This window comes from Puma concolor, chromosome C1 (assembly GCF_028749965.1).
Source record: "Puma concolor isolate L17-30 chromosome C1, mPumCon1.1.hap2, whole genome shotgun sequence".
Taxonomy (NCBI): Eukaryota; Metazoa; Chordata; class Mammalia; order Carnivora; family Felidae; genus Puma; species Puma concolor.
This window is the reverse complement of record NC_141674.1, coordinates 42,718,755-42,737,828: the sequence shown is the minus strand read 5'-3', so window position 1 is coordinate 42,737,828 and position 19,074 is coordinate 42,718,755. Positions and strand designations below refer to the sequence as shown.

At 38.6% G+C, this 19,074-nt stretch overlaps 1 protein-coding gene across 1 annotated transcript in view; it reads right to left on the bottom strand.

Moving 5' to 3' along the window:
- Positions 1 to 3,373: 3,373 nt before the first annotated feature.
- ZYG11B (zyg-11 family member B, cell cycle regulator) overlaps positions 3,374 to 19,074 on the bottom strand; it is a 91,820-nt gene continuing 76,119 nt past the window's right edge. The window contains exon 14 of the mRNA XM_086716992.1: positions 3,374 to 8,108. Coding sequence (XP_086573118.1) covers positions 7,918 to 8,108 — 191 coding nt within the window. The 3' untranslated portion in view covers positions 3,374 to 7,917. The remainder of the gene's footprint in view (positions 8,109 to 19,074) is intronic.

The window sequence follows — 19,074 nt, the reverse complement described above, 5'->3', positions numbered from 1 at the left end:
GTTAGTCTTGCTCTGCTTGTCCAGGGGTAGGGGGTTTTTGTTAAATTCCTTGGGTCCCACAAGTTAAGCATCTGACTCTTGATCTCAGCTCATATCTTCATCTCAGGGTCGTGAGTTCAAGCCCCATGTTGGGCTCCTTGCTAGGTGTGAATGAAGCCTACTTAAAGACAATAATAATAGGGCACCTGGGTGGCTCAGTCAGTTAAGCGTCTGACTCTTGGTTTCAGCTCAGGTCATGATCTCACAGTTCATGGGTTCAAGCCCCACATCAGACTCTGTACTGAAGCGTAGAGCCTGCTCAGGATTCTCTCTTTCTTCCCCTCTCTCCCTCACATGCTCTATCTCTCTCAAAATAAATAAACTTAATAAACATATCTTTAAAAATAACAAAATAAAGAAATTAAACTTTGAAATGAAATTAGAAAACTGTAGTCAAGATCTCTTTAAATCACGGTTGACATTCTTTAAGAATTTTATAAAATCTCTTAAGCCTCATGGACCTGAAGTATAGAGGAAAGATCATGAACTTTGATGTCAAAAAAAGCCTAAATTCAAATTCCACTTCACCTCTCCTTTGGGCAGTTACTTAAAAGCTAATAGAACTTCTACCCTATGTGTTATTTTTGGCTTTCAAATAGATAGGATGCTTTCTAAGGGAAAAGGTCTGTGACTTTGAGCAAGTATTTGTCTCTTTCTGGGCACTGAGGAAGCACACAAAGATGAGCTATTAACATCTGTGATTTACCCATATCTATGTCTGTTAGCTTTGGTTTATTTCTCCCATTGTGATCAGCAATAAAACCTTTGTTATGGAAAGAGCCTGCCTAGGAAATAAAGAAAGGAACTGGAACCACAAAGGAGCACAAAGTGTAAGCAGCCCTAAACAGGAAAGGTTTAAATTGGATTTGAGATTGGCATTAATGGTTAAATTGGATTTTTCCTGTGTATAGCACAGTGATTAAGAGCATAGATTTCAGAGCCTGACAGACCTGAGTCTTAATGCGTGACTATGACACCTAATAGTCTGTGACCCTGGCAAAGTTATTTAATACCTCACAATTTCTGTATCCATAAAATGGAATAATTGTCACCGTTGTTATAAGGTTGTTGCAAGGCTTAACTGAGAAAATACACATAAAAAGGTTTAGCATAGTGCTTACCTTGATATACTTTCCAGTTACATTGGAATTCCAAGTCAGTCATTGGAATCTATCGAGTGACTAGTAGTATTTGAAATTATAGACCCCTTCCAATAGTACTTGGCATATAGTGTTAATTGATTGACCCCAAAACCTAAATTATGGTTGATTTAGTCTCATAGGTCTTTAAAGGGGAAATCTTTAAATCCACTGCTAATATCCACTAATAATAATGTGCTTTATTTCATGAATCAGTTTCAAAGGGATTTTGATTATACCTTTGCTTTGCATTGAAAATCATTAGTACTAATTTTACAAAATAGCAAAAGTTCTACAAATAGTGGAGATACTAGTGTCAAAACAGTGTCTAGGTTTAATCTACAAGTTCCTCTATATCTTATGATTTGAGGCAAGTCATTTGATCTCGTTAGGCTTCCCTTCATCTGTAAAGGTAGGGAATAATTATCTTTCCTTACAAGATATTTGAGAGTTAAATGCAGTACTTGGCTCATCATTCATAGTATCGGCAGTTTTGAAGGGTTTTGTTTAAGGCCAAATTGATGAGACTGAGAATTAGGTAAAATATGTTTTTGGAAACCCTTTAATTTCCATATTCAAATATGACAATCACATTCTAGGTATGTAATTGAAAATTGTTCCTTTTATAATGTATATTAATGTGAAGTGACAGGAGAGCTAAGGTTTTTTGTTTTGTTTTGTTTTGTCTTCCAATCCCTGTGCCCAAAGTGGTGCTGAGCGCCCAGGCACCTGAGCTAATAAGAGTTTTTGCTGTTCTTCTCAGCTGTTAGTAGTCATATCCCAAGTCAAGAAGGGCTACTCATTAGAGATGGTCCTTGACTGAGTCATTGCAAGATGATTTTGAGCAGCTGTCTTACTGAAGGCATGGGAGTAAGCCATTCGTTTGCAGCATCTGGCTATTGGTGTCGTTTCCCCAAACTTGTTCTAAAGGCTTACTTCTGAAAGCTAAGAGCTCACTGTGGGTACTCCCAGCCTAGGACTTGCTCTTTCATAGGCTGGAGCCTGTGTAAAGACTAAATTTTGAGACTGCATTAGAATCTTAAATTATAAGAACAAAAATGATTAATGTGAGTGCTCATGGTTTCTACCATTCATCCCCTCCTCTCAATTCAAGGAGTTAATGGAGTTAGAACAATTCATTGGACTCCTAAAATGCAGATTAATGGGGAAGAGAGGATGGAAGGATAATGGGAAGAAAGGAGGAATTCAGTCAAGAGAAATTGGGTCAATCTACATAATAAAAACTGTGACAAAGGGTGAGGGAGGGGGAAGGGTGGAGTAAGGTTTTACAATTTTTCCTTTTTGAAGTTATAAAACTTTAAAAAAAAAACCTGTCATCCTAACACAGCTAATCTCATATTTGTATATTAGTGAAGCAATCGTATTTATTTTGACCATTCATTAACGTAGCATTCTAACACTAACGCTGCCCTAGAACATCATCCTCAGGGACAATCTCCACTTCTGTGACCATTTGGTGCATTCTTTTCTGTAACATTCACTTGATGCTTAATCACATAATGCCTAAAATCTAAGAAATCTCATGCTATTATGTAACAATGTGGTGGGGAGGAGAGGCCTACTGGATTGGAAGTCTGGAAATAATTGTAGCGCACAGTCTGTCACTGGCTTCCTGTGTGACAGACAAGCTCGTTTTATTTAAGACCGTTTCTTCAACTACAAAATGACTTTCTGAAACTGAAATAAATAACTAAGGCTTCTTTCTGGCTTAAACCTTGTTTTTTGGTAATCTCCCTCATTAAATACTCTTAATATACATTATATCAGTTAATTATCTCAATAGTTGTGTGAATGAATGTCAACCCAGATATTATGTTCTCTAGGAAGTCTTCTTGGGGTTGTGTAATGGGTGCCCAGTTTGGATTGTGATCTCTGTGCCTCTATAATAAGCACTATGGACTGGCCTGTAATGCAATTTAAAATAATATTTCTATGCTTAATATTTCCTCCCCACAAAACTGTAAGTTTCCTGAGGGATTTATAAATTATATAAACTCCAACACTTAAACAGTACCTAGCACAGGTATTTAATGAAATGAATGAATGGAGTTCCATCCAGTACTAGAAACTTGTGCAATAAAACCACTGGTAAGCCATTGCTACAAGTTAATAACTAAGGAATCTGTATCTTGCATTAAAGCAAATAGTCTAGAAATAAAGTAGACAAGACACGCTTTACATAAAATTTATAACATTTATTTAGGCAAAAAAAAAATTCCCAAAACAAAACTCTGTACACACAACATTAATACCTAAGTGATGTCCTGATTTAAAATATAGCATGATTCATGTACAGAACACTCCCATTCATCTGGCCACAGTGAGAACAGTGCCTTCAGTCCAGAGAATTTGAGAGCCTTGGAAATGTATACACATTACATTTCCCAATGAATTTTTCATATCCTTTGAAAGGAATTAAACTCTTCCATCGAAATTTAAGCAAAAGATAGCCTTTCTCTCATAAGTCCGTGGGAATTTGACAGTGGGAATTCTACAAAAGTCAAGGATTTTAAGATTTTAAAATTTTATTCTTGTGGATTATCTCAGTATAAATCTTGACATTAACATCATCCCATTTTTTAAAGAAAAAAATGCTTTCAACAATTTCTTGCTTTTATGAAAGTGTATCTCAGCTTTCATTAGCTAAGTAGCTTCTTGCTTCTAAGCTGATTAAAATAAGCTTAAAAGAACCCATTTGAACAGTTTCCCCAAAAGGAAGTTCGAAATTACGCTAATAGTATTAATGAACTAGATGTATGATTTTCCATAGAGTAATTTTGATAAATTTGGATTTTCTAAATATTCTTAATAGCCATTCTATCTAGCTCTAAAGTTTGGTTGTGCCATCCAAATGAACTTCGCTTCATCCAGAGAAATGAGAAATAGCATTGACTTTCCCATAATTTACCCAAAAATATTGGCTGAGGGGAGAAACAGTCAGAGAAAGCTCTTTCTCAGGCTACCCATCAGTTAATATAGAATGTCTTAGGTTAAGATTTGGAAACTAAAGAATGCATAATTAGGAGTGTACCGTGTCATGCAAAGTCTATCAGATACTAAAAAAGATAAAGCAATTACTCATTTAAAGCACATTGAGCAAATTCCTATCATACTGCTATTCTCATCACTGGATGAAGGTTGGATTTGCATTATTCCTAAAGTAAACAGTACATGAGTTAACACTTAAAATGAAAAATGTGTCGATACAAAGCAAATGGTAAAGGTTAAACATCCAATATCCACACAATCATTTGAAACTGCTACAACGGATTCGAGAGGGAAACCGTTAAGTTTGCAAACTTCTCTACAGGCTGCCTTAGAACACTACTCTGAGGCCCTATCCATATAAAGTTCCCAAATAAGTAACATACAGATAAAACTGCCCGTATCAGCTGACATTATGATACTGCCTTTAATTTACACCTTCAGTTTAATAATACTGTTTATTCCAAAATAAAAGTTGCGCAATGAACAAATACTGTAAACATGGCATTAGAGAGGGCAGGAAAGGGGTGGGTTTTCCCTGCTACTCATGACCTCTTTTCAGTCTCAGGTATTGGCTGCAGGTTGTTCTACGAGGGTGCCATGCATTTTAAAACACTAAGCCAAAACCATTGTTCATTAATGTATCGTAACTGAGAACATAAAATATATTTTCATTACAACGTGCTCCAAAGGGCTAGAAGAAGGCCCAATCTTATCTTAACACATGGCATAATTAAACATACAGCTAAATGAAAGTGACTAGGGAGGAAAAGGGCCAACTCAAAAGGTCTCAATAGTAAGAACAACTTCTTAGGCTTGATAGATTTGATGTTTTTAAACACGAATCTTTGAAGTTTGCAAACAAAAGAGGTCATGAAATTCAATTCCTATAGCACCCTTTTATGGTGATTCACCTCCACCTTAGGTAATTAAGTTGACTAGTGCCACTAACTGGCATTTCTGTCCAGGGGTAAAGAGCAGCAGTATTTAAGGTCAATTCCTAGAACTGTGGGTCTGATACGATTTTTCAAATCCTCAATTAAGATCAGTAACCACTGAGTCCTTGGCCAGAGAGTTAACTAACCCCTTATTACTACTTGATTTATGTTTCTTTTCAACTGCCAAAAGGAAAAAATGATTTTTTAGAGTGTAAAGACCACGAGCAAAACTTATTTGATGTAAAGAACAAGATGCCTGATTTCTGCTTTAATTTTAGACTGTTCTTGTTTTACTCAATGATACCAATATGCATCATTATACTCTTAAAAAGTCTAATTCCATTTCCTTTGGTAGATCTAAACCTTGCTGCTGCTTGTGGACTGATGTAGTGATATTTTACAATATCTGAGTGCACCAGTGATTTGAGCAATGAGTGGTTCAGCCCTAGTCTAAATTGTGCTTGAAACAGCACCTCTAAGCCACTGAAGAGGTAACCCTTGAAGGCACCAAGTACTGTTACATTCTACTATACGCATGTAAAAGATAGGCCTAATTAATAGATTCCAACTGTAGACACAGGCCAGTTATGCCTCATAATTTCAATATATACATCTACTATATTTTAGCCAGATTCAAGACCTTACAGACAATTCTATGCCTTAGTTAGATACACAATTTTAAGAACCATCCCAACCACAAAGGCACTACAATTTTTATATATGGGATGTGAGCAATTATTTTGCTTTTAAGACTCAGAAATATCCCACCATTACCAATGTTCAAAGTAGTAATTTAAAACTAATTTTCAATATTTTTAAGTCTTCATCTATCAAGTTATTCTGAGCAATGAAGGGAGTTATTGTACATTGTTAGCTCTTTCTGAAAACAATTTGTAAAGATAAAAACCTAAGCCTAGCCTAATAAGGAACACATACTTTTGCTTCAACAGGACAGAAGAGACACTTGAAGCCAAACTTCTCAAACAGGCTTTTCCCTAACTATACAAGCTAAGAGGCCTGGAGATAGTCAAAATAGCTAGCGATTTCCAAGCTAGTGCAGGCCGGCCTATTTTCTACATTTTGCCTTAGACATTAAAATCTAGGAAAAAGGGGGAAAGCTAAAAGAATCTTCCATTTCCCCTGAAATAGACAATCCGTGAAAATTTATCTTGTGCCTATAAAAATTCCTTAAACCAATTAAGTCAGAAGTAATCCACAATATAATATGGTTTTTAATGGTTCTAAATAACTATTTTCTTTTAGTTTAAGTTTTCATCCCTGCGAAGGAGTATGAAATAATTCAAGTATGATTTTTGTGATAGTGGTATGAAATATGTATGTCAAAAATGCTATCAGCACACTAATAAGCCAGCTCTTTTCTAAATAAAAATGCCTCTGAATAATCACCATAATTTAAACATACCATTTTAAATCTCTATTGAAAACGGTTTAGCCATCTATGGAAAAAAATGCAGTCATCTGAAATTGTGATTAACCTTATTCACAAACTAAAATTTTAAATGGAAATTAAATTTCTTGGTGACTTGCTGCCTCCCAGCTGCCATTATTGATATAATGATAATTGATTCTTTACTCTGCTGTAACGGGTATCTCAAAAGGAAAGGCAATTGTCTAAAAAATAACCCATCAAAAAATATTTCCTTTTACACGCTACATCTAGAACCATTGTATTTAACAACAGTCTAACGCTTCTCATTCATTTTTGGCAGTGAGGTGTGGACATCTTTCTCCAACATGAGAACATTAAGATACATGTATTTTGAAAAAAAAAAAAGAAAGAAAGAAAATTTAACTTCTTGTGACAAAATTTACTGTTGTTAAGTGTATTTAACTGAGCAGGTAATACCGTGTGTAGTCTCTATGTCACTGAATAAAATGACTTTGAAACAGAGGGAAAATAATGCTCAGTTTTAACAAGAGACAATTTTATAAAAATTCACATTTTCACAATAGTATGACTTATAGAGATTCAGACAATTAATCTTTAACACAGAATGTTGTAATATTTTACACTGTGATGTCCCGGGAAATATTTCTAGAGAGTAACCAGCAGTCTGTGTAGGAAGCAGCAGCCCATGCTTCCAGGAATAAATATGAAGAATAAGCTACTGCTTACTGCCTCAGAAGAGGTGGGCTCCAGGATAGCCTGTCCCAGTTTAAAAACTGTATTGTAAGAGCAGACCTTTCTCTAGTTCCTTATTTCTTTCCCCCTTAATAGTTTTCTTTCCAATATATTTTTTCTGCCATCCACCCAGGCTCCAGTTGGTGAGTAGCTTTCAAACAGGACTTGGATTTCCGCTCTTTCACACTAAGAAGGACATCTTATAAAAGGTACACAGAGAAGAAAGCCGTTTTATACAGAAGCAGTATAAAACTTACAACTGAAGCAGTGCCAGAAATCAGGTTAACAGCTTATCTGAAGCTGCAAATTGATTGGAAGGGACTTTAAGATCAGAAAAGTCTGGCTTAAGGGTTCGTGCAAACTTTATCATAAAACTAGAATTTCAAGCACAGGTAAGTTCAAACACGGAAAGATGTGGAAAATTTCCTAAAAGGCAATGATGAAGGAACAGATCCTTCTTGCCTCAGAAGTTAAAAATCACAAGACAAATTAGAGACTGTTCACATGGGCAGTACTTTACACGGTCAATCCCAAACTGATCTTATGACTCTTGTCATAGAAACCCCTAAAACATCACAGAGGGTAAGATATTCCAAATGAACCTATCACAAAAAGGATTCCTGTGATTCAGTTATTCAATTACTTATGGCTATCAATTTAGTCTAGCCTGGGGCTGCTTTTTACAGGGAGGTGGTCTCCCATGGCGCACAATGTGTTTTTCTAAGCTGTCTAGAATGGCCACAGCAATCTGTTGGACATGGGGATCCGTCTGTTCGTGTTCTTTGATGTTGTATAAATGCTGCAATCCTCCTTCCTCAATCAGCATGCTGCAATACCTTGAGGCTGAAAGAGGAGAAAGAGCTTTTCTTAAAACACTTAAAAAAAATTATTCTACACACAAAAAAGTTCTTTTTGTCACTTAAAATTTGAGCTATTTTTTAATTCTTTTTTTTGAATTTTATTTTTCATTTTTTTAAATTTACATCCAAATTAGGTAGCATATAGTGCAACAATGATTTCAGGAGTAGATTCCTGAGTGCCCCTTACCTATTTAGCCCATCCCCCCTCCCACAACCCCTCCAGTAACCCTCTGCTTGTTCTCCATATTTATGAGTCTCTTCTGTTTTGTCCCCCTCCCTGTTTTTATATTATTTTTGCTTCCCTTCCCTTATGTTCATCTGTTCTGTGTCTAAAAGTCCTCATATGAGTGAAGTCATATGATTTTTGTCTTTCTCCGACTAATTTCACTTAGCATAACACCCTTCAGTTCCATCCACATAGTTGCAAATGGCAAGATTTCATTCTTTTTGATTGCCAAGTAAAACTCCATTGTGTGTGTGTGTGTGTGTGTGTGTGTGTGTGTGTATAAGTGTATATATATATGTGTGTATATGTATATATATATGTATATATACATATACACACATCTTTTTTTTTTTTTTCCCCAACGTTTATTTATTTTTGGGACAGAGAGAGACAGAGCATGAACAGGGGAGGGGCAGAGAGAGAGGGAGACACAGAATCGGAAACAGGCTCCAGGCTCTGAGCCATCAGCCCAGAGCCTGACGCGGGGCTCGAACTCCCGGACCGCGAGATCGTGACCTGGCTGAAGTCGGACGCTTAACCGACTGTGCCACCCAGGCGCCCCACACCACATCTTCTTTATCCATTCATCCATCGATGGACATTTGGGCTCTTTCCATACTTTGGCGATTGTTGATAGCGCTGCTATAAACATTGGGGTGAATGTGTCCCTTCCAAACAGCACACCTGTATCCCTTGTGGTAAATGCCTAGTAGTGCAATTGCTGGGTTGGAGGGTAGTTCTATTTTTAGTTTTTTGAAGAACCTCCATACTGTTTTCCAGAGTGGCTGTACCAGCTTGCATTCCCAAAATTTGAGCTATTTTTGCTATTGACTACTAATACATGCTAAGCCTTGATAAATACCTCTGTAATGATGTTATGTCTACACTGCAAGGCTCTACACATAACAATGATTCTCTAATTCATATACATATACAATTCTCATATTCATATATATATGGTTCTCTTATCAAGGCTACCACAGCTATGGGTGGGGGGATTGGTTACTCACATCCACAAGTCTCTATGTGGAAAGAAAGGGCAGTAGAAAACTTAGACGTTTAAACCAACCCTCTTCCTCCTTTCCTTATACTTTAACTGGGACAGATGAAATAATGGAGGCATATGGAAATTTTAAAACAGTTATATGGAAAAGCATAGACAATTACTTTAGACATGGTAAAAGAAACATTTGCATGTCCTTAAAAAAAAAAAAAGAAAAGAAACATCTGTATGTTCTTAGACTCAAAGTTTGATAAAAGTACCTTTCCATGTGGAAGGCTATATGTTGATTGGCTAGGTTGAATAGGTTTCTCCCATGTGTTTTATACCAAAAAAATGAAATGGATAAACCATTTTTTTACCAAAAATAAATAAATAAAAATCATAACCTTAAAGCATAGACAATCTGGAAAAGAAAACTTGTTTGATCCCAAATCATAGGTAAGATAGGTGCTATTACACTTTTATGCATTTCCTATATATTTAAAAAAAAATTTAATGGCATTCATATTGTACATGTAATTTTCTTTTAAAATATTTTCTTTGCCTTGTTTTTAAGTATTTCTTCTTTTTATATATACCACTTTTAAAAGTATTTTTAGTTTTAGTCATATTTATTAAAGTATAATTTACACACAGTAAAATATACCCAATTTAATCTATAATTTGATGAGTTTTGGCAAATGTATACACTTGTGTAACCACCACCACAATCAGAATATAGAATAAAAAAAAAAAAAGGTTCCTTGTGCACCTCTGCAATCTCCTCTGCAGCCTCACCTAGGCAACCACTTCTCTAATTTCTATGATATTGACTTTTGCTTGGTCTAGAACTTCAAGTAAATAGGACCATACAGTATGTATTCTTTTGAGTCTATTTTTGCTCAGCATGGCTTATTTAAAAATTTTTATTTTAATGTTTATTTTTGAGACAGAGCACGAGTCGGGGAGGGGCAGAGAAGGAGAGGGAGACACAGAATCCCAAGCAGGCTCCAGGCTCTGAGCTGTCAGCAAAGAGCCCCATGCAGGGCTGGAACTCACCCCCTCAGCCTGACTTGAGATGTGTCCATATTGCTATGTATATGTGGTAGTGTTTTTTGTTTTTTTTTTAAGTATTTTTAAAATTTGAATATTAGGAGGTGCCTGGGTGGCCCAGTTAAGTGTCTGACTTCAGCTCAGGTCATGATCTCAGATTTTGTGAGTTCGAGTCCCACATCAGGCTCTCTGCTGTCAGTGCAGAGCCTGCTTCAAATCCTCTGTCTCCCTCTCTCTCTGCCCCTCCCCGGCTGTCTTTCTCTCTCTCAAAAACAAACATTAAAAAAAATAATAAAACAAAATAAACAGGGGTGCCTGGGTGACTTAACCAGTTAAGTGTCCAACTCTTGATTTTGGCTCAGGTCATGACCTCACTGTTGTGAGTTCAAGCCCCATGTTGGGCTCTGTGATGGGCATGGAGCCTGCTTGAGATTCTCTCTCTCTCTCTCTCTCTCTCTCTCTCTCTTTCTCTCTCTCTCTCTCAAAAAAAGAAAATAATAAAAAAATAAAGTATTAAGTATTTTAAGTAAATATTCTATTGCATTGACTATACTATGTATTTTTATTTTTTTTAATCTTTTTTTTTTTTTTTTAAATGTTCATTTTTTGAGAGAGAGGACATGAGCAGGGGAGGGGGAGGGAGGGAGAGGGACAGAGAGAGAGACAGAGGATCTGAAGCAGACTGTGCACTGAGATGGAAAGCCCAAAGCAGGGCTCAAACTCACAAACCATGAGATCATGACCTGAGCCGAAGTAGGATGCTTAACTGACTGAGCCACCCAGGAGCCCAACATAAGTATTTTTGTGGACTTTCTGTTTCAGTGATCTTGAGGAAATACTTAGAATGCTGGGCAAATGCTAAATGTGCGCTTAACATTATAAGAAATCATCAAACTGTTTTCTAACATGGTTGCATAATTTTTTCATTGTTCTAAATGTTTATTTATTCTGAGACAGAGAAAGAGAGAGAAACTGGGGGAGGGGCAAAGAGAGAGGGAGAGACAGAGAATCTCAAACAGGGTCCCCACTGTTAGCTCAAAGCCTGATGCAGGGCTCAAACTCACAAACCATGAGATCATGACTTGAGCCAAAATCAAGAGTTGATCCATAACTGAATGAGCCACCCAGGCGCCCCAAAAATGGCTGTAAAATTTTTCAATCTGATCAGTAATGAATGAAAAAGCTGTTTCACATTCTTGCCAACACTTGCCATCATCCATCTTTTTGTTTATAGGCAGCCTTTTTAGTAGGCATAAACTAGTGTCTCATTGTGGTGTTATTTAATTTTTAAATGGTTGTTTAATTTGAGAGAGCAAGAGCGAGTGGGGGAGGGGCAGAGAGAGAGGGAGAGAGAGAATCCCATACAGGCTCCACACTGACAGCACAGAGCTCAAACCCACAAACCCAGGGATCATGACCTGGGTTGAGATCAAGAGTCTGACACTTGGGGCACTTGGGTGGCTCAGGTGGTTAAACGTGACTTCGGCTTAGGTCATTGTCTCGTGGTCTGTGGGTTCGAGCTCTGTGTCAGGCTCTGTGCTGACAGCTCAGAGCCTGGAGCCTGCTTTGGATTCTGTGTCTCCCTCTCCCTGCCCTTCCTCTACTCACTCTCTGTCTCTCTTTCAAAAATAAATAGACATTAAAAAAGAAAGATTAAAAAAAAAAGTCACTTAACTGACTGAACCACCCAGGCACCCCTCATTGTGGTTTTAATTTGTATTTCTCTAATGACCAATGATGTTGAGCTTCTTTTCATGTGCTTATTGGCCGTTCACATGATCTCTTTGTAGAAAGTCTAGTTAGTCCTTTGCCCATTTTTAAACTGGGTTATTTTTACCATTGAGTTGTAAGAACTCTTTATATATTCTGAAAACATGTCCCTCTATCAGATACATAACGTGCAAATATTTTCAACCTTTCTGTAAATTGTCTTTTCACTTTGTTGATGGTGTCCTCTGTAAATTGTCTTTTCACTTCCTTGATGGTGTCCTTTGAAGCACAAAAGTTTTCATTTTTTTAATTAAATCCAATTAAACTAGCTTTTCTGTCACTTAAGCTTTTGGTGTCCTAAGAAGCTACTGCTTAATCCAAGGTTATAGTGATTTATATCTATGTTTTCCTCCTAAAAATTTTATATGCTTATGTAGATGTAGATGTAGCTCTTACATTTAGGTCTAGAATCTACTTTGAGTTAGTTTTTAATGTTGGTTTTTTTTTTAATTTTTTTTTTGAGAGAATGTGTGCAAGTGGGGAAGGGGCAAAGAGAGGGGGACATAAGATCCAAAGCGGGCTCTGCACTGACAGTAGCAAGCTCGATGTGGGGCTCAAACTCACAATCTGGGAGATCGTGACCAGAGCCGAAGGCGGGCACTCAACTCACTGATCCACCTAGGCGCCCCTTGAGTTAATTTTTATATACAGTATGAAGTAAGGAATCAGATTCTTCTTTTACATGTGCCTACTCAGTTTTCCCAGCACTGTTGAAAAAATGACTCCTTCCCCATTAAATTGTCTTAGCACCCATGTCAAAAATCAATTTTGGGGGTTATTTCTGGACTCTCAATTCTAATGCATTGATATATATGTCTGTCCTAAGGATGTTGAACATCTTTTCATGTGCTTATTTGCCATCCATTAATCTTCTTTGGTAAAGGATCTGTTCAACTCTTTTGTCCATTTTCTCCTCACTTGTATTGTTTTCTTATTAAGTTTTGAGAGCTTTCTTTCTTTTTCTTTTTTTTTTTAAAGAAGATTTTATTTATTTATTTATTTATTTATTTATTTTTTCAACGTTTATTTATTTTTGGGGCAGAGAGAGACAGAGCATGAACGGGGGAGGGGCAGAGAGAGAGGGAGACACAGAATCGGAAACAGGCTCCAGGCTCTGAGCCATCAGCCCAGAGCCTGACGCGGGGCTCGAACTCCCGGACCGCGAGATCGTGACCTGGCTGAAGTCGGACGCTTAACCGACTGCGCCACCCAGGCGCCCCAAGAAGATTTTATTTTTAAGAAATCTCTACACCCAACACAGGCTCAAAGTCACAACCCCAAGATCAAGAGGCGCACACTCCCCTGGCTGAGCCAGTCAGGTGCCCCGAGAATTCTTTATAAAAGTTTTGAATACCTATGCTTTATCAGACATGTGATTTGCAAATACTTTGATCCAATATGTGTACTGGCTTTTGATTCTTTTAACAGTATCTTTCAAAGAACAGAAGTCCTTAAGTTCGATCAAGGGCAATTTAGCTATTTTTTTTCCTTTGTAGATCATGCTTTTGTGCATATTTAAGAAATCTGCAGGGTGATTGGCTGGTTTGGTCGGTAAAGAAAGCAACTCTTGATCTCCAGGTTGTAAGTTCAAGCCCCACATTGGATTGTAGAGATTACTTAAAAAATATAATCTTAAAGAAAAAAAAAAGAAATCTGCCTAACATCAAGTCACAAAGATTTTTTGTTTTCTTCTAGAGCCTTTTTTAAAGTTTGTTTATTTATTTATTTTGAGAGAGAGACAGAGCACGTGCACATGAGAGGGGGAGGGGCAGAGGATGAGAGAGAGAGAAAACCCCAAGCAAGCTCTGCACTGTCAGTGCAGAATATGACAAACACGGGGCTTGAACTCAGAAACCACTGAGATCATGACCTAAGCTGAAACCAAGAGTCAGACACTTAGCCCACTGAGCCACCCTGGTGCCCCTCTTCTAGAACTTGTTTTTTCTTTTTAATGTTTATTTATTTTGAGAGAGACAGAGTACGAGTGGAGAAGGGGCAGAGAGAGAGGGAGAATTCCAAGTAGGCTCCACTTAGCGCAGAGCCCGACACAGGGCTCAGACTCATGAAACCGTGAGATCATGATTTGAACCAAAATCAAGAGTTGGATGCTTAACTGACTGAGCCACCCAGGCATGTCTTCTAGTACTTTTAAATAGTTTCTTGTTTCATATGTAGGCCTATGATCAATTAAGAGTTAATTTTGGGGGGTGTTTGGCTGGGTCAGTTGGAAGATCATGAGACTCTTGACCTTGAGGTCATGAGTTCAAGCCCCACTCTGGGTGTAGAGGTCACAACCACCCAATCAATCAATCAGAGTTAATTTTTATATAGAGTCCAAGGTAGAATAAGCTCACTTTTTTTTTTTTCCTAAAGTAGGCTCCATGCCTAAAGTGGGGCTTTTTTTAAAGTAGTTTTTTATTTATTTTTTTATTTTTTGTAGTAATCTCTACATCCAATGTGGGGCTCAAACTCACAACTCCAAGATCAATAGTTGCTCTTCCAACTGAGCCAGCCAAGCACCCCTCACTTTTTTTTGCATCCAGAGATCCAGCGGTTGTAGCTGGATTTGTTGTAGCACCGTTTGTTGAAAAGATTATCATTTCTTTATTGAATGCACTTTAAACTTACGTCAAAAATTAATCAACCATATATGTCTAGGCCTATTTTTGTATTCTCTATTCTGGTCCACTGAACCTTTGCCTATTTCTATGCCTGGACTTGCAACTGGTGTCTGAAGTGAAGGCAGTCTTGTGGGACTAACCCTTAACCTATGGGATCTGACACTGTCTCCAGGTAAATGTCAGAATTGAATTCAATTTGTAGTATGCACAGATGCTGTCTTCTGAGAACTGGAAAACTGCTTGGTGGAGTGTGGAAAAAACACGTGTTAGAATTGATGTCAGAAGTGGGGCTTGAGGGGTGCCTGGGTGGCCTAGTTGGTTAAGGTATCTGACTCTTTTGGCTCACGTCATGATCTTGCTGTTCATGAGTTCGAACCCTGCATTGGGTTCGGCACCATCTATGCAGAGCCTGCTTGGAATTTTCTCTCTCCCTTTCTCTGCCTCTCCCATCTCGCATGTGCTCTTTCTCTCCCTCAGAATAAAAAAAAAAAAAAAAGAAAAATTAAAAAAGAAATGGGATTTGCTATAATGGCTGTAGCTCATAAAAATATGTGGTTTGGGAAGAGAAAAGATAAAAGAGGGATGAAAAACCTCTGATTCCAGAGTAGCCAGGTATTCACCATTATATGGAGTAGCAGCTGAGCTGCAATCAGTTACTAAAGGTAAAAGTTGCCAACAGAATTTAGAGATGGATCTAAACCTTACCAGCAACTGCTTGTGGCAGTGGTTACGCAGATTAATCAAGATAAAAGGGCCAGGATTCCTTGGCATGACCCCTCACTGGGGACTCAAAGCCTTTCAGGTAAGACTGGGTAAATTGGTCAGGGAACGGAAAAGTTACCAAAATCCACTGGTGAAGCCCTAATGTGGGCTTATAATTAGATCGAGAGAAAATAAAAAATGTGTGGGTTGAGGGGCACCTGCGTGGCTCAGTTAAGCGGCTGACTTTGGTTCAAGTCATAATCTCACAGTGTGTGGGTTCGAGCCCCACATTGGACTCTGAGCCTGGAGCCTGCTTCAGATTCTGTGTCTCCCTTTCTCTCTGCCCCTCCCCCACTCACACTCTTTCGCTCTCTCTCTCTCAAAAAAAAAAAAAATATTAAACAAAAATTTTTTTAATGTATGGGTTGATGGAATTATGAAAGGTGGAATGTTTAAACAGGTTTTACGTAAAGAAGCTGTGTTTCCTTTACCTGAATGTCTTATGGGAATGAGCATTATGTCTCGCTAGGGAACACTTCACCTACCTAGTAATATAAAGTCAAAATCTGTGGATGAAGTCCTAATGAAGGCTACAGTCAGGAATGTAATAGAATTAAACTAAAAGTTTGTAGGACAACTGGTATGGTTGAGTAGGCTTTATGTAAAGTGATTGTATTTCTTTTACTTGACTGTATTATAAGGATGGACATTTTATTTGACTGGGAAATGTTACTCCTACCTAACATTGTAAAACAGAAAGCATGTAAATCTGTTCTTCAAGCAATGTTAAGTAGACATGCTAAATGGGTACCAGAAGGTTTCTCAAGCCTGTGCAGTGTAGAATATAGGCCGAAGTGCTGGTAGGGACAAATTCTCTGTGCCTTACTTATGTGAAGAACAGACTGGGGCATTGGACTAGAGAATTTCCAACCAAGAGGCATTTACTACCTTGCTATCTGACATTAATTGAAGCTACCTTATGACAGAAGGATTAAAAAATGATCTTAAAACCTGAAATATGCATGGTGTTCTGGGTGATGTCAGAGAAACACTCTAATGGGGATGGCAGTGCTAGGAGAGTTCCCTAGCGAAATGGAAATTGTTTATACAGGATAATGCTACCTGGGGAATGCAAGGAGGGTATAATCATGGGCAGGAAGACTCTTTCTCCCTAGGACCCACTTTGAAACTGCACAAGGAGCTGCTACATTCTATCATCACTTGGACAGTACCTTGTAAACAGCTGTCCACTAGCCGACAAAGAGTTGCTTGGTTTGTGGACAGTAGTTCCAAGGTGAACAGAAAACATCCTGTTTGAAAGGCCAGCACGCTGACTAAAAAAGGTAAAAGCAAATGAGCTCTGTGAGCTGAACTGCATGCTGTTTTCCCAGCAGTGATTAAAGAATTGAAAAGTGATAAAAGGCTCTTTTTGGGTTTTTAATGACTTGAGGGCAGTGGTCAATGGCCTGAGCATACGGATGGGCACAAGGGCAATAGGAACAGAATTGAAGGGGTGCTCGTATGAGACATGGCCCTATGGAAATCACTGTGGGAATCTGAAGAGTGCATTCTAGTAGGACATTTCTACGCCCATCAGAACTCCTTGTAGGTTCAGAAGATAACTGGAATAGACCAGCAGAAGAACTTGCCTGGGGTGGCCTGGGGTGGCCACATGGGTCCATGAAATAAGTGGATATGGAGATACTACAGCAATGCAGATATGGGCTGAATGTAGACATATGGCAATCTCTGAGGCATAAATTGCCAGCAAGAACTGTTCAGCCTGCCAGCAAAGGAGACAGACACTGTAGATGGCTATGTGGCAAATTCCCTGGGGGGAAAGGCCCTGATCATAGCTAGCAAGTCAGACTAGCACTGGTAGTCCTGGGGAGATACAGATGGGTCTTGACAGAAGTAGATACTGACTCTGGACTGGGCTTTGCTCAGACAGTGATAGATATGAATGCTTAGAATGCTATAGAGCAACCAAAACATAAGACATTGAAACAAATTTGGACAGCCGACTGTCATTTCTTCTGATCAAGGAACATATTTTACAGTGTATAATGTTGATGGAGTTCAGGACACATTGCCCTAAAACATGGCTTCTTGGCATATTGACTATCCTAAGCTAAAGTTGTTTGAGAAAACAGCAGAAGCAGGAAGATTACTCTGACTTCCCTCCCTCACCCTCCTTCCCTGAAATAGGTCATAAAACGCCCATGTGAAAGGCACCCTCCTTGTACCAGGAAGAAGGAAGATATTTTATCACCAGAGACCTGGAATCGGGGGCTGAGGAATCTGTACAAACAAACTGTATTTAACTAACTCTTATTTTCCTAGCCACTTCTTCACCATTTACTACCCCTAGCCAAAACATCTTTGTCTTGTCAATTTTTCACAAATTTGTTTCTTTATCTAAAAGGTATAAAAGCTTCCTGCTCTGGTCACTTCAGGGCTTCATTCTTGTTTGAAGATTCCCACATATAAAACTTTGAAGTTTTAATAAAATTTGTATGCTTTTCTTCTGTAAATCTGTCTTCATCAGTTTAATTTTCAGGCCCATCTGCTCCCTCGAGGTAGCCACCTGGGTCCATGAAATGAGTCGATCTGGGGTACTGCAGCAATGCAGACAGAGGCTGAATCTAGACATTCTTCCTGCAACCTCTGAGGCACAAATTGGCAGAGCTGAGTAACACTTTTTCCTCCCTTCCAATGTCCAACAATGGGCAGAGAGAGATCTTCCTCAGGGTAACAGTTTCAAAGAACTGGAACGGGCAATTCATATATTGGTTGTTTTAAAAAGGGGGTGGGGGGCGCCCGGGTGACTCAGTCGGTTAAGTGTTTGACTTCGGCTCAGGTCATGATCTCACGGTCCGTGAGTTCGAGCCCCGCATTGGGCTCTGTGCTGACAGCTCAGAGCCTGAAGCCCGTTTCAGATTCTGTCTCCCTCTCTCTCTGCCCCTCCCCTGTTCATGCTCTGTCTCTCTCTGTCTCAAAAATAAATAAACGTTAAAAAAAAAATTAAAAATAAAAATAAAAAATAAAAACGGGGTGGGGTAGAGGTGAGAAACAGGTCTGAAGAGCTAGATTCCATGCCTTTGTGAGAGTATGCTCATGCTCAATATGAGTGGGGCTAAAAAGAGTGTCCCCACTAGATATTCTTCTGTTTTTCTGGTGGATCCAGAGAAGAGGGAATGGGAAAGGATGCTGGTATGGCTATGTAATTCTTGCCAAGGGAGGATACTGGTAAAATGACTATACTTTTTTTTTCCCCCTTCTTCTTCTTCTTCCCTGTATCAATTAAACTTAAAAAAAATTTTTTTAATGTTTATTTTTGAAAGAGAGAGAGAGAGACAGTGCAGAGTTGGGGGGGGGGGGCAGAGAGAAAGGGAGACACAGGATCTGAAGCAGGCTCCAGTATCTGAGCTGTCAGCACAGAGCCAGACTCAGGGCTCGAACCCATGAACCGTGAGATCATGACCGGAGCTGAAGTCTGGCACTTAACTGACTGAGTCACCCAGGAGCTCCAATTAAACTTAAAAAAAAAAAAATTCCCAACCAGGGGCTTCTGGGTGGCCCCGTTGGTTAAGCA